The sequence below is a fragment of the Tachypleus tridentatus genome, chromosome 4 (assembly GCF_004210375.1).
Source record: "Tachypleus tridentatus isolate NWPU-2018 chromosome 4, ASM421037v1, whole genome shotgun sequence".
Classification (NCBI taxonomy): Eukaryota; Metazoa; Arthropoda; class Merostomata; order Xiphosura; family Limulidae; genus Tachypleus; species Tachypleus tridentatus.
In genome coordinates this window covers 60905939-60919548 of record NC_134828.1, presented here as the reverse complement: position 1 = coordinate 60919548, position 13610 = coordinate 60905939, and the positions used below count along the sequence as shown (strand labels likewise).

Below are 13610 nucleotides of genomic sequence, written 5' to 3'. Positions count from 1 at the left end.
CATTACCTCTTCAGTGTGCTGATAAGCAATAAACTTTCTCATCAGAGTTAAAACTGTTGCCTTTTCTTCTCCAATTCTACATTTTACCATCCACAGGTTTGGGTCTCTAAATTCAAAAACAACAATTATTTTTGACAACACAATGTTTTAGTTCTCTCTGTAATTGGTATTTAGTAAATAATTATTATTTCTGAAGAAAAAACAATAGCTGAATAGACTGAACATTTAAAGTAGTACCTTAAATACAGGAATTCAAGAAATATATCTACAAGTGCAGTAGATGAAAAGTTGATAAAACAGTGTCAAAAACACTGCAACAGCTATGCTAAGTTAAAGAGATAAATAAATATCTTCAATAACCTATGGAAACTACATGAATGCCGAAAGCATGTGATTAACCAGAAACACACACTTACTTAACACCAGGTAAAAGAGTTTGTTGGGTGATTTCATCAGAAAGCTCAGTATCTCCTTCCCTGTATCCACGTTCAGCTGCTGAAGTTTCAGCATATTTCCTACGATAGTAATCTTCAATTTCATCTTCCTTTTGAGACCTAAAATAATTAAAAAATGAAAGTTAATAGTTTAGTAAAAAAAATATTCATGTTTATTATTATTAATATTTAGAAAGAAGTTTACCAGGTAATATAAATCCTGACCTGAAAGTTTAAGTTTCTTTTAATGATCATTCTTTCTGAAATTCACACAAAGCTCCATGAGGGCTATCTGTGCTAGCTGTCCATAATTTAGCAGTGTAAGACCAGAGGGAAGGCAGCTAGTCATTACCACCCACTGCCAACTCTTGGGCTACTCTTTTACCAATGAATAATGGGCTTGACCATCACATTACAATGCCCCCATGGCCGAAAGGGTGAGTATGTTTGGTGCAACGAGGATTTCTTATTTTGGTATAGTGAATTAAATAAGTTCTACTTTATTTTATAAACCTTCCATTCAAAATAAATATATACCCTGTTTTCAAAATGATTACAAATCATATGTTAATTTTATTATAATTCTAAGAACTGAAGAGTGCAAAGAATATGTAACAGCATGTAAACCACACAACAACTGCTATATCCAGTGCCAACATGACCTTTCACCCAACATCAAGGTTCATCAAGCCAGCTGAGATATAAAAGGCACAGAGAAGCCCTTTATATTAGTTTTTATTCTATAGTACATATTAACCACAAACCCATTCACTTATTTAACTTTGTGATATGACTGACCAAGTAACCACAAATCCTTTATTTAATATAAATTTAATTACACAATTCAGGTGGTCCATGAACAAAAAATTTCAAAACTAATGACATATAGTTCTGAATTAACATTCAGTGTTTCCTGAAATGTTCAGTAAGTTTATTGTATGAGTTAGTACCGATGAAAACAATACACACAACAAATATTTATCAATTAACTCAGATTAAATCTCAAAAAAATAAATACTAAACACAAAATTATTACTCTGTTATAGCAAACTAGGTTACTAACGTCCACATCATTTGAAGACGCCGATGACTCTCTAGATCACGCGAAGTATCTTCCTCGATTAGGTCTCGTACGATCAATCATATCTTCAGCACCTTCTTCCCATTCTTCATCTTCCTCTACTTCATCATCAACTTCAGCTTCATCCAAAATAAATCCACCAAGTCGAGATTTCATTTTTTTTCTTTTTCTTCCTGAAACTTCTTCTTCCTCTTCTTCATCTTCATAATCATCCTATTCAATCAAGTTCCACTGATTAGACTTAATATGTAAAGAATCCTAAATCACCTAGTATAACTTATTATACAATACTTTTTCCTGTTGGTTTTCCTGATAAAGTGACTGACAAGATGGTTCTTAACAATGAAAGGAAAAGGTTGTGGATCACTTAGGTACAAAGTTGAACATATAACAAAAGTGGATCAGCTGATGTACAAATACAAAAAAAAAAGTGTCTGAAGTCTGGCATCAATAAAACTTCACTTGAAGGAGGCTCTGCCATGACAAACAATCAAAGCAAATGTGGCTTGTCCATATACTGGTAACACAAAACAAACAAGTCTCATGTAATGGCTGTTTCTGCTTGCAGATCAGTTATATCTTGGCATGGAATGTATTTAAATGCTAAAGATAGACATTCTGAGCAACAGACAGATTACTAAATGACACAGAACATGCTATACATGTACAATATTTTATGTGTATATCAATACAGTGTGCAGAATGAGAATGTAGAGCCAAGAATGTAAAAACCTGAAATTTATAAATAATGAATGGAAAAATGGAGAATTCTGTGATACCAATTTAATCTTGTATATCTCTCTTTTCCATATTATAAATTCTGATGTTTTATGTATCTTCATAAAATTTTGCACACTTTCAGCAATCATTAAAACAATCTGTAGAAAAAACATGAATTTCTAATGAAGTATTTTCACTAAAAACTTCTCCATGAATATATACAGTCAAACTGTTGACTGCTCCAAATGTAAAGTGATTGTTATACTGAAATTAAAAATAATTTTCTTTATCTTCAAATCTCATTTTCAAAATCTCTAAAGTCTCCTAAATAAATGTCAAACTTTTTTGAATAAAATTTTATATTTTACTTGTTATTTTCTCTACCCTAATAAGTTTATACATAATTAATCAACTGGACTGAGTTTGCAGCCAAAAATCTAAATTACCCTTTTCTTTCTAGAGTGACTTCAAACTTCAACATAAAACTACACATGTTTATCCTAATTAGCTTTAAACTTGTAATAGAATACATTAATTTATAATTGTCATTGTTTTACTGCCCTTTGAACAACGTCTAACTAATAATCCCACACAAAAATTTGTAAATCACTTAGAAAACATGAAGCTCACATCTGAACCAGGTGTACTATTCACCCAAGTGAAGCCAACAAACAAGTGTTGTGTTGCAAACAAGTAGTGGAACAAATTCTCCATTTCAAATCCAAAAGGAAAAAAGAAAGTGTGTAGAGTTGTTAGGGTGCATTGGATCATAAACAAAAGATTAACCTCAGTCCAGACCAATGGCAATGGGAGGAACTCAACCAGCCCCTGGTAAAAAGAGAGTCCTCAACTATTCATCTTAGGTGTAGGAACTAGAAGAGAAGAGGAACATAGAACAAAAAATATTGGGAATATACATCCAGACAATGTCAGGATGCAAGAAATGCAATATGGAGGGTTAGTCCCAGTTCAGAATCAACTGACATTGGGAATGTAACATTCAGTCCTTAGTAGGTTGAAATTTCCAACCCATTCACATGTGAGGACTTACGTTGGTTAGTACAGCTTTAACCAGTACTAGTCTTGCAAGAAATTACTTCCATATGGTGGTAGGAAAGAGGATTCCCATCTGGAAGGGTGAAATGCAACATAGATAGGAAGATTCAGTCCATACCTGCAGTATCTGATATAAAATATCAGAAGTACAGATACATTCTACACAGGCAGAACACCACTGCCCTATTTTCAAATAGATGGAACTGTGCACACAGGAGGATTCTGTCATGATCCACCATCTCAGTGACTAAGGGCTGGTAAGTGGTAAGGACTCCCACACTTCACTGGAAGGAGAAGAAATGTATTGGAGATTCCATGGGAATGTATCACCAGAGAAAATGCAATGTGTGATTGCACCTTGTTTTGAAAAGCAGACATTTCCCAATTCCAATTATCAAAGGAACAACAGAGATGAGAAGTAATCTCTGTCTGCTTTACTTCATGAGTGTACAATGTATTAACATAATTAGATCTTACAGATCATGTGGTGCATAATTTTAAAAACATCATATCTGGACAGGCACCACTTGCTACAGAGCAGGATTATAATACAAAGCCCCTGAAAGAAACTGTTCCATTAAATAAAAGTAAATGTAGGATGGCCACAAAAGGAAAGCAATATCCATCTAAGCAGGAAACTGCAAGATAATGTAGGTAATAAGACACAAAAGTGTGGGGAATGGTCCACATGCTGGCCTGAATAATCTCTTCCCGAGGAGGACAAAAATGAGCAGCCAGAAACCTTTAGAGGTGACAAAGCTGATGGGATGAGACACAAAACAATTCAGAAGATTCAGAAGAAATGGATGAATATTCAATACAAATAACCTAAGGTATACAATTGGTAAGGGTGATAAGAGAAACATCATGGGAAATGATGGGATTCTAATGGTTTAACAGAAGGAAGTTGTGCACAACAGATAAAATATGAAAGCATGAACCAAATACAAAAGATTATCCAGATCCAAGCAGGAGTAAATGTGGGATATGGAAGGTAAATAGGAGTGATGCCAAGATTACCTTCATGGGCAGCTGATGTTGTGTGGAGGAGGGAATAGTCTGAATACAAAAGAACACAAGTTTTACGGTACAAAATGGGATAGACAGTGATGGCAAACAAATCTGAGCTGTAACAGCTACAAGCCAACAGCAGAAGGAAATACATCTTCAAGGAAAGGTGGTATAAGAAACATTATGCTTGTGGTTCAAAGGGAAGGGAAAGGGCAAGTAGATCTACATTTAGATTCAAATCTGGAAAGTGAGTAGTACGTGGAGGACGACAATGATGTATTTACTGGTAGAAAATGAAAATAATAGAAAAAAACACACAGCAAAAACGGGTAATATGGAAGTTAAATGACAAGGTCATTCAATATCCTGCAATGGTTAAATGTACAGACCCTTATCAAACAATCATTTAAAAAATTCTGATAACTGAGGAAGGGGTGAATCCAACAGAAAATTTTCCACTGATATACAGACATAGAAGAGGAATGGGAGAAGCAAACAGGATAGTCCAAAGCCCCTCACAAGGAACATGACAAAAAAAAATAAAGTTAGAGAATGGGAACAAATGGATTAAGTACTCGTGAATGAAGGTTTAGAAGGAGGGATCAGAAAAGAGAAAGAGTTATTGGAAATTATTCCTGAAGAGGAGAAAGCAACCATGCTTATAGCAGACAATGAGAGGCCACACAAGAACCTGACATGGAGTGGATTGGACGACAGAAATGAAACATGACAAAGAGAAGTATATGCATATAGGAAATGGTCCTTTCACACCCTTGATGAGAAATGGTTGGATTGCTTCTAAGAAACATTGGCAGGAGACAGCATTTTGAGGGTAAAGAAGGAACCAATATAGGAGATAAAGGAGGAGGTGAAAGAAAAAGAAGGGAGAATCCTGCTGGCAAAACTCAAAGAACCTAAGGATCAATGGTAAAGTTCTCCCACACCCCTTAGAGAGGACCTAGTCTGGCCTCATCAGACCTGAATCTAATAGAGTAGTCATCAGTATAACTGACACCTGGCAAGACACTGGAAAACAATGGCATGACATACAGATGTGGTTTAGGAAGAAAGAAAAGGTAAAGGAGAGAAAGGAGGAACATATCAAATGGGAAATGGAAAAGATAAGGAAATGTTTAATCTGGCAGCCCACCAAACACTGCAGACTGAAAAAAAAAAGGCTGCCCAGAAATCCCTCAAATAAGTGGAGAGAAGATGCACATATTAATAATGCATAAGACCCAGTAGCATAAAAGCCACATGTGAATGGACAGGACAGATGAAGACAATATGGACAATTTCATGAGGAGGAGAGTGTTTGATTCCACCAAAAAATGCTCAGGTGAATGATAAAAAACCTCAGACATTAGTTGACTAGAGGACAAATGCCAAAGGAATGTTATAAGGGATAAATGTCATCTCACAAAATGAGCCTGTGAAAAACACACTGACATATTGGGACCTAAACCCAAAGAAATCCAAATTTTGACTATCAAAAATAGATTTGCAGCACAATGATAAAGAAGTGCATGAGCTTCTGCAGTACATGAAGTGCATGATATGCTAACTCCTGCATGTAAACACCCTGCAAACTTAATACCATGGACATCAAAAGCAAGTAAAGAAGGAAGAACAAAAGCACTCCAAACTAGGTGCTTTGGCTATTAACCTTTCTGAAACCGTGCTATGGCACATATCACTTAACATCACTATCATTATATTTCATTCCAAAAATAAAACTAAGAGATGCAATTTTTTGAAATTTTGGTAATAACCCTCCTAGAAGCATGTAGTTTTATAAAAATATTTAAGTTCTATTTTTTTACTATTTCCAATATAAATTCCTTATCTAATGTAGTTATTTGCACAGAAAATAAAATATTTAACTGAATTTTTCTACTTTTCCAAATAAAAAATGTCATTACTTAGTTCAACTGAGTGCACTTGGACTCGTGAATAGTTTAACTACAACGTAACTTTTATATGAAGTACAAAAATATTATTTTTTACTTTTCAGTTTTCACATTCATTTGCATAATCACTAGAACCTCATAAATGAATATCAAAAGCTTTGAAGGTAAATGTTTATATTTTATTTTCCATTTTCTTTACTATGTCACTACTAAATCTGGCTATTACCATCACCATACAGTACAATTACAAGGTTAAAATTAGAAAATGAAAATATGTACATGCCTTTAAACACTTCACAGAAATTCACTAGAAGTCATTTTGTCTTGTGCATAATTTCACATCTTTTTTGTTCACTTATAGTTTGTCACTGTTTCTTATTAAGCACAAAGCTGCACAAAGGGCTATCTGTGTACTGCCCAATATCAGTAAACAAACATGACTTTTATATGTTTTTCTTTTGCCATTTAATGTGAGAATAACTAATTAATGAAACATTGGATGGTTGGTTGGATCTGAGTTATTTGACATTATGGCCATTTTCAAAAGTAAAGTAATAAAAGTTTTAAAAGACTTGTAGCAAAATTTTAATAATAACTTGCCAGGATGACTTAACAGGTAGTTCAAACAGCAGCATCAGTCACCTGAAATTGGCCTTTCCAGTCCTGGTTTCGAGTTATTTGATGTTACGGCCATTTTCTAATTTCAAATAAAACTATATTTACTTTGATTCTTAAACAGGGTCTAATGTAAAAATTAAAAAAACTTAAACAGCATTAAAAAGATTAATGGCCTTTAAAAAACTAAAAACATCTCTAAGGCAGACAGTGTCACCATCGCCAATAACATTGTCTAACCTTAGGACAGAACATGTTTAAAATAGTGCCATCACTGAGAGTTGTAAAATGTGGCTTATTGTAACCTTAATGTAACAAACACTACACATTGGTGCATCAGTTCCAGATAAAAGAAAATAATGAGTTAAAAAACTGTGACCAATATAGGGTTTTATTTTGAAAAGCTTGTTTTCATGTTGCTCACTCCAAGTTGACTGCCAGCTGGCACGGAGCTGAGCCATGAATACAGAACCAGGCACAGCAATGACAGTGCCAGAGCACATACATTTAGCTGCAGTGTCGACAAGCTTGTTCCTGTGAATACCAACATGGCCTGGTATAAAAAAAAATTGGATAGATGTAGAAGTTAAAGAGAAATGGGCCAGTCGGTTATGAATATCTTCAAGAATACGGTGTGAACCAAATTGAAGCGATTCCAGGGCCAGTAGAGAACTAAGCAAGTCAGCATAAATAGTGCAGTTTGAGTACTGCTTAGCTTCTATGTGATCCAGGGCAAGAGAAATGGCATACAGTTCAGCAGTGAACACAGAAACTGTAAAGGGGATTCTGCACGCAACCACCAAACCACAACAAACCATAGCACAGCCCACACAGTCACCTGATTTCAAACCATCTGTATAAATAGGAGTGGAAGGTTGGTTGGTTGATTTAGTGTTTTATGGCACAAAGCAGCTAGGCTATCTGTGCGAAACATCCGGTAAGAGGTAAAAATAAAGTAAATGTAGTAAAATTCATAAAAGGAAATGAAGGTAAAACAAGACAGCAATTAAAAACATAAATGGCATAAAACCAATATTGACATCCAGTCTACAATGTTAAGAGAGAAACTACAGTAATAGAAGTTGTAAATAACTTTCCGTAGCAGAATGGTAATGATCATAACCCGCCAGGGAGACTAACAGGTAATTACAAGAACCACCATTAGTCACCTGAAGTTGGCCTTTCCAGTCCTGGATCTTAGTTATGTGTCATTATGGCCAGTATCAAAAAGTAAAGTAATAAAAGTGTTAAAAGACATGTAGCAAACCTGTAATAATAACTCGCCAGGATGACTAACAGGTAGTTCAAACAGCAGCGTTAGTCACCTAAAGTTGGCCTTTCCAGTCCTGGTGTCGAGTTATTAAATGTTACGACCATTTTCTAATTTCAAATCAAACAAGAGAGATTGTGACTCTTAAAAGGGATCCACAATTAAAATGGTGTAATGAATAAATATAAAACACTTAAATGACATTAAAAAGATTAATAGCCATTAAAAAACAAAACTTTATCAAGGTAGATAGCGTCACCGTCACCAATAACACTGTATAATGTTATAAACAAACATTGATACAGAACATGGTTAAAATAGTGCAGTAGATTAGAGTCATAACGATGGCAAGAAAGTAAAATGTGGCTTATAGTGATCTGAGTGTTACACAAACTACACATTGGTGCATCAGTTCCAGATAAAAGAAAATGATGAGTTAAAAAAACTATTACTAATGCGTAGTCTAGTCAGAAAAACTTCCTCCTTCCGATCCTTACAAAAGCAAGATGGCCAAAGTCCAATATAGGGTTTTATTTAAAAAAGCTTGTTTTCACGTTGCTCACTCCAAGTTGACTGCCAGCTGGCAAAGAACTGAGCCTTCAATACAGGACCATTGTCCATGTATGGAATAGACACAGTGGTGATAGTACCAGAGCAGATAGATTTAGCTGCCGCATCTGCAAGCTCATTCCCGCGAATACCAACGTGGCCTGGTACCCAGAAAAACTGGATATAAGTAGATGTTAATGAGAAATGGCCCAGTCGATTTTAAATATCAGTGAGAACAGGGTGTGAACCAACGTGAAGTGATTCCAGGGCCAGTAGAGAACTATGCGAGTCAGTAGAAATAGTGCAGTTGGAGTACTGCTCAGCTTCAATATGATCCAGGGCAAGAGAAATGGCGTACAGTTCAGCAGTGAACACAGAAGCTGTAGAGGGGATTTTGTGCGCAACAAACCATGGCAGAGCCCACAGAGTCACCTGATTTGGAACCATCCGTATAAATTGGAATGGAAAGATTGTTTGAAAGATGTTCAGTAAATAAAAGATGGTACTTCCAGTTGGGAGTATGTGCCTTTCTCAGATATCTTAAAGAAAGGTCACATTTGGGGACTGTCATAAGCCATGGTGGGATGGGCTGACCAGTAAATTCTGCAATGTTATCCAAGGACAGACCCAATCCATCCAATTGCACCTGGAAGCAAAAGCCAAAAGAAGCAATGGAAGATCGTCTTTTCTGAAAAGGTATGGCCCACCGAGGAATAAAAACACATCCCAGGTGGGATGCTTTGGTAAGGAACAAAGTTTCGAAGAATATAGTAAAGACAGTTGCAAACGGCGAAGGTGCAGAAAAAGTTCATGAGATTCTACATATAAGCTCTGAACTGAGTAGATACGGAAAGCCCCAGTGCAGAGATGAAGTCCTTGATGATAAATGAGGTCCAGCATCTTTAAGGCCGAGGGTCTGGCAGAGCCATAGACCACTGATCCATAGTAGAGTTTCGAACGAATTAGAGCATGATATATCTTTAACATAGAACATCGATCTGCTCCCCAACTGGCGGTAGAGAGGACATGGAGGATGTTTAGTGCTCTTGTGCATTTGACCCACAGCTGCTTGATGTGTCTTATAAAGGTCAGCTTATGGTCAAAGATAAGCCACAAGAACTTCATCTCAGGGACCACAGGCAGCGAAACGTCACCGATACGGAGTTCAGGATCAGGGTGAATACCCCATTGGTGGTAAAAGTGCATGCAAATGGTTTTGAGAGAGAGAAGTTAAAGTTGTTTGCTGTAGTCCACTTCAGTGAATGATTGAGGGCAGTTTGTAGCTGCTGCTCAATGTATCTCATGTTTGATCACTGATATGAGATGTGAAAGTCATCAACATAGAGCCTGTTTGAAACAGTAACAGGGAGTTATTCAGTGATGGCAATAATCTTCACACTGAGAAGTGTGATACTCAGAACACAGCCCTGAGGGACTCCAAGTTCCTGAAGAAAAGTACCGAACCGACACAAACTTGGAATTTCCTGTCTGATAAAAAATTATTAAAAATGGGTAAATGGCCACATAGGATGTGAACAAATGATCGTTTTGCATCTTGGGGTGAGAAAAGAAAATGTATCTGAGGAAATGCCTGTATCCGGAACCACAGGAAGTGGATCTTGCATGTAAGGAACATAGATGAGTGTTGAAGTTGATTCATCAACTTTTTTAACCATGGAGGTCAAAAGAATTTTTATTTGTTTTGAGAACGATTCTTTTGGGGACACAGGAAGATCTGTCTACACTCCCACTGCAATAGTGAAACAAAGTGCAGCAGCATACGTCCAGTTGGTGGACAGCAACTTTCAAGCCTCAGGATAAGTAATGTTATGAATTGTTTTCAAACGCTGCACCTCTTTTCCTTCCTACTGTATAGGACAAGAACGAAAGTAGGACACATCAAGGAACCACAACATGACGTCTTCAAGTGACCAAACAGTTGTCACTGAAAACATCAGAGAAGGTTTGGAATGTATGGCCATATTCTGCAATTAAGATAACCTGCCTTAATAGTGACAGGTGGACCTGGTGACTTAAACGTGAGAATGAGGACATTGGTCGGCACCATAATTCCATCGTTGCAAGTGGATATACGCCTCACTGCAAAAACTCCTTGAGTGAAGAAACCAGCGAGAATCCCTGACTTGGGGATGTTTTTCAAATTCCTCTCAACAATAACTCCTCATGATGAATTCAAAGTAGCATGACGCACTCAATAGGTATATCCCCAATTGCCTTTGAATGCAAGATGCAGATGTTTCCACCAATATTTCACTAGATTGAAGCTTCTTTACTGACTTTGGAGAACCAGCAAGTCCCTCTAGTCCCTTCTGAAAGAAAAAGGGGAGACATCTGCCTTAAAGGTTTGTCTGAAAAAGAATGTTGTATAAGAAAATGAGGTAAAACAGGTGTTACAGATTGCTGCTCAGAATCTTCAAGAAGTGGTCGTTTACCAATAGACTGTTTTTTCACTATTTAAGTTTTTATTTGGAGGATCCATAATAAAAAAAGGAAATTTCAGTGCCCATTGACACCACCCACCATGGAGCCATATGAGGGAATGCACTACAATGTCAAACAAGGACACTGCAGCAATGCCAAGGTTTTGTGAGCACTATACTCAAACACCAGCATCAGATACAATGTCCACAACACCTGTTGGGAACATCCAACACTGGTACTTGGTTGACCCTAGCCCAAGTGGACCAGCTGATTGATCAAAGGGGGCCACCACCCCAAAGCCTCCCATCTACAGGAATGCAAGGCCAAAGTGGTGTGTTAGGGTTGGACCCCTCAACCACCAGGATCCTCTCCTTCCCTTCACGGGTCGCCACGCACAGCAAACACATGGGTGGATGTTTAGATCCCAGAGAAGGTATCCAGACAGAACAGAACCTTCTGTGGGAGGTCCACTCACCACATACAGGAATCCACACCAAGGGGTAATGAAATGTAATAGATCAACAATCCTAACAATAAATTAGCAAATTCCACAACTTGCTCAGCTCTAATATCAAACAATTATTATTTACATAAAAAAACAAACACATTCTCAACAGACCTCCTCCTCCTCCTCTTCTTCTTCATCCTCCTCATCCAAATTTTCACCTTCTGGCTCTTCATCACCATCATTCTCTGCTTCAGCCTCTGCTTCTGCTTCTCCTACCTCTTCAGCTTCATCGTCCTTATCACCTTGACTTCCAGCATCACTCCCTGCATCACTTCCAATTTCACTACCTGCATCACTTTTGGCATCATCCTGTTCAGCCTGATTTGAAAAGAATTTGTTTTTTTTATGGATGTTAATAATTAAGTAGATATGCACAAATCAAATAGTATATCTTTAAAATAGAAACAGCTTTTGACACATTTCAGATAATGAAATGAATTGAGAATTTCTGATTGGTAATACAACAGTGCAATTTTGTAATTAAGATTGAAGAAAATAATAGTAGAAAATCTGTCATAAGTAATGCAAAAAATGTATTTGTTAAAGCAAAGGTTAAAACAGGATACTCTACTAGAAAAAGCTGAAAAGTTAAAAATTTAGGAATTGCAATGCAATAAATAACGTATTACCAAAACATGGTAAAGACCTAATACATTTAACTCTTTCACTTCTAAAGTTAATAAAGAAAAACAACTCTTGGTAATTTTTGTTTTAAATACAATGTCAAAACAAAAAGACATATTTGAACCTGCAACTAGTAAAATTAAGAAAATTTAATGAAAACATTCTTTCTTCATGCAAGTACAAAGTTTCAAACTTACACATGGCTAGAATCACACCTTTCACAGCTAAAACAAATGTTACAGAGAAAATTAGTACATTATATTACAGGCTGAGTCTCAAATGAAGACTTTACATGCAATTTTAAATCATTCTCACAGGCTACTAAATGAGACTATGAAAATGACTCAAAACACAATTCTATTTTATGTCATTTTCAAGTCACACAAAACAGAGTTCTGTTGTATCCTGAATTACTTCTTCAATAAATCATTTCTTAGACATGTATGCATGCATAAAAAATCAGAACTTTTATCTAAATTTAAAAATGGTAAGCCTGAACAAGGTAAAACATTCACAGAAAACCAAAAAAAAAAACTGATGTAGCTGCATTCACAAAAAGATATTAACACGAGTGCCAACAGAAGACTGTGGATCCATCTTACACATCAATATGAGGAAGACTACTAAGAACTGCAGAGTTCAACACAACAGACAAGTTATTTGTACATGAGGCCTAACCAGGCCAAGGACTACTGTCAACACTAGTGCTTGGTTCAATCATAGTTTCTAGTTTTAGTTTGAAGATGAAACACATAAGGACAACCTATAGTTTTTAAGCCAAACACTTATCTGTGTTTCCATATATCATGATTAGTGACAAAGACATTTTCAGACTGACCTCAACACAAAAATATAAAAGGAATCAACAAGTGAGCCCACAAATTAATATTGAAAAAATAATAATTTAAGAAATGCAAAATCACAACGAAAAGTTGAATGACAAAAAACATTGAAACAGGAGACTTGGGCTTAAAACAATATTAGATCAACACATTATTACAGTCCATGTTGCCATTTTTAGTCATGTTTGATCTGACAACCAGGCATTTTGGTAATAACTTTGCAACATAGTTGTAAGACTGTCATATGCAAAGCACACCAATTCATTCTTAAAAGTCTTCCATAATCCATCTAGTGTATAAGGATGACAGTTTTCAAGTATTCATTTCATCAGTACGATTACACAAAAATCCATGATGTGATAGATGATAGGAGGTATGCCTGGAAGTCTTAACTTAATGAACCCACACCTTGGTAGCCATATTTTCAAATGGAGATCCTTTTTAATTATATTGCATACTGTTGTATGGGACATTTTCACAGCTTTTACCACTGACCTTTTCATTTGTGGATCCTCATCTGTTACAAGATGCCACATTTTGATTACCAT

At 36.2% G+C, this 13610-nt stretch overlaps 1 protein-coding gene across 1 annotated transcript in view; it reads right to left on the bottom strand.

Annotated features, from left to right (window-relative positions):
• Positions 1-13610, bottom strand: part of LOC143249243 (transcription elongation factor SPT5-like) — a 65839-nt gene that overhangs the window by 32074 nt on the left and 20155 nt on the right. The window contains 5 exon segments of the mRNA XM_076498743.1: positions 7-106; positions 417-554; positions 1498-1553; positions 1555-1728; positions 11708-11914. Coding sequence (XP_076354858.1) covers positions 7-106; positions 417-554; positions 1498-1553; positions 1555-1728; positions 11708-11914 — 675 coding nt within the window.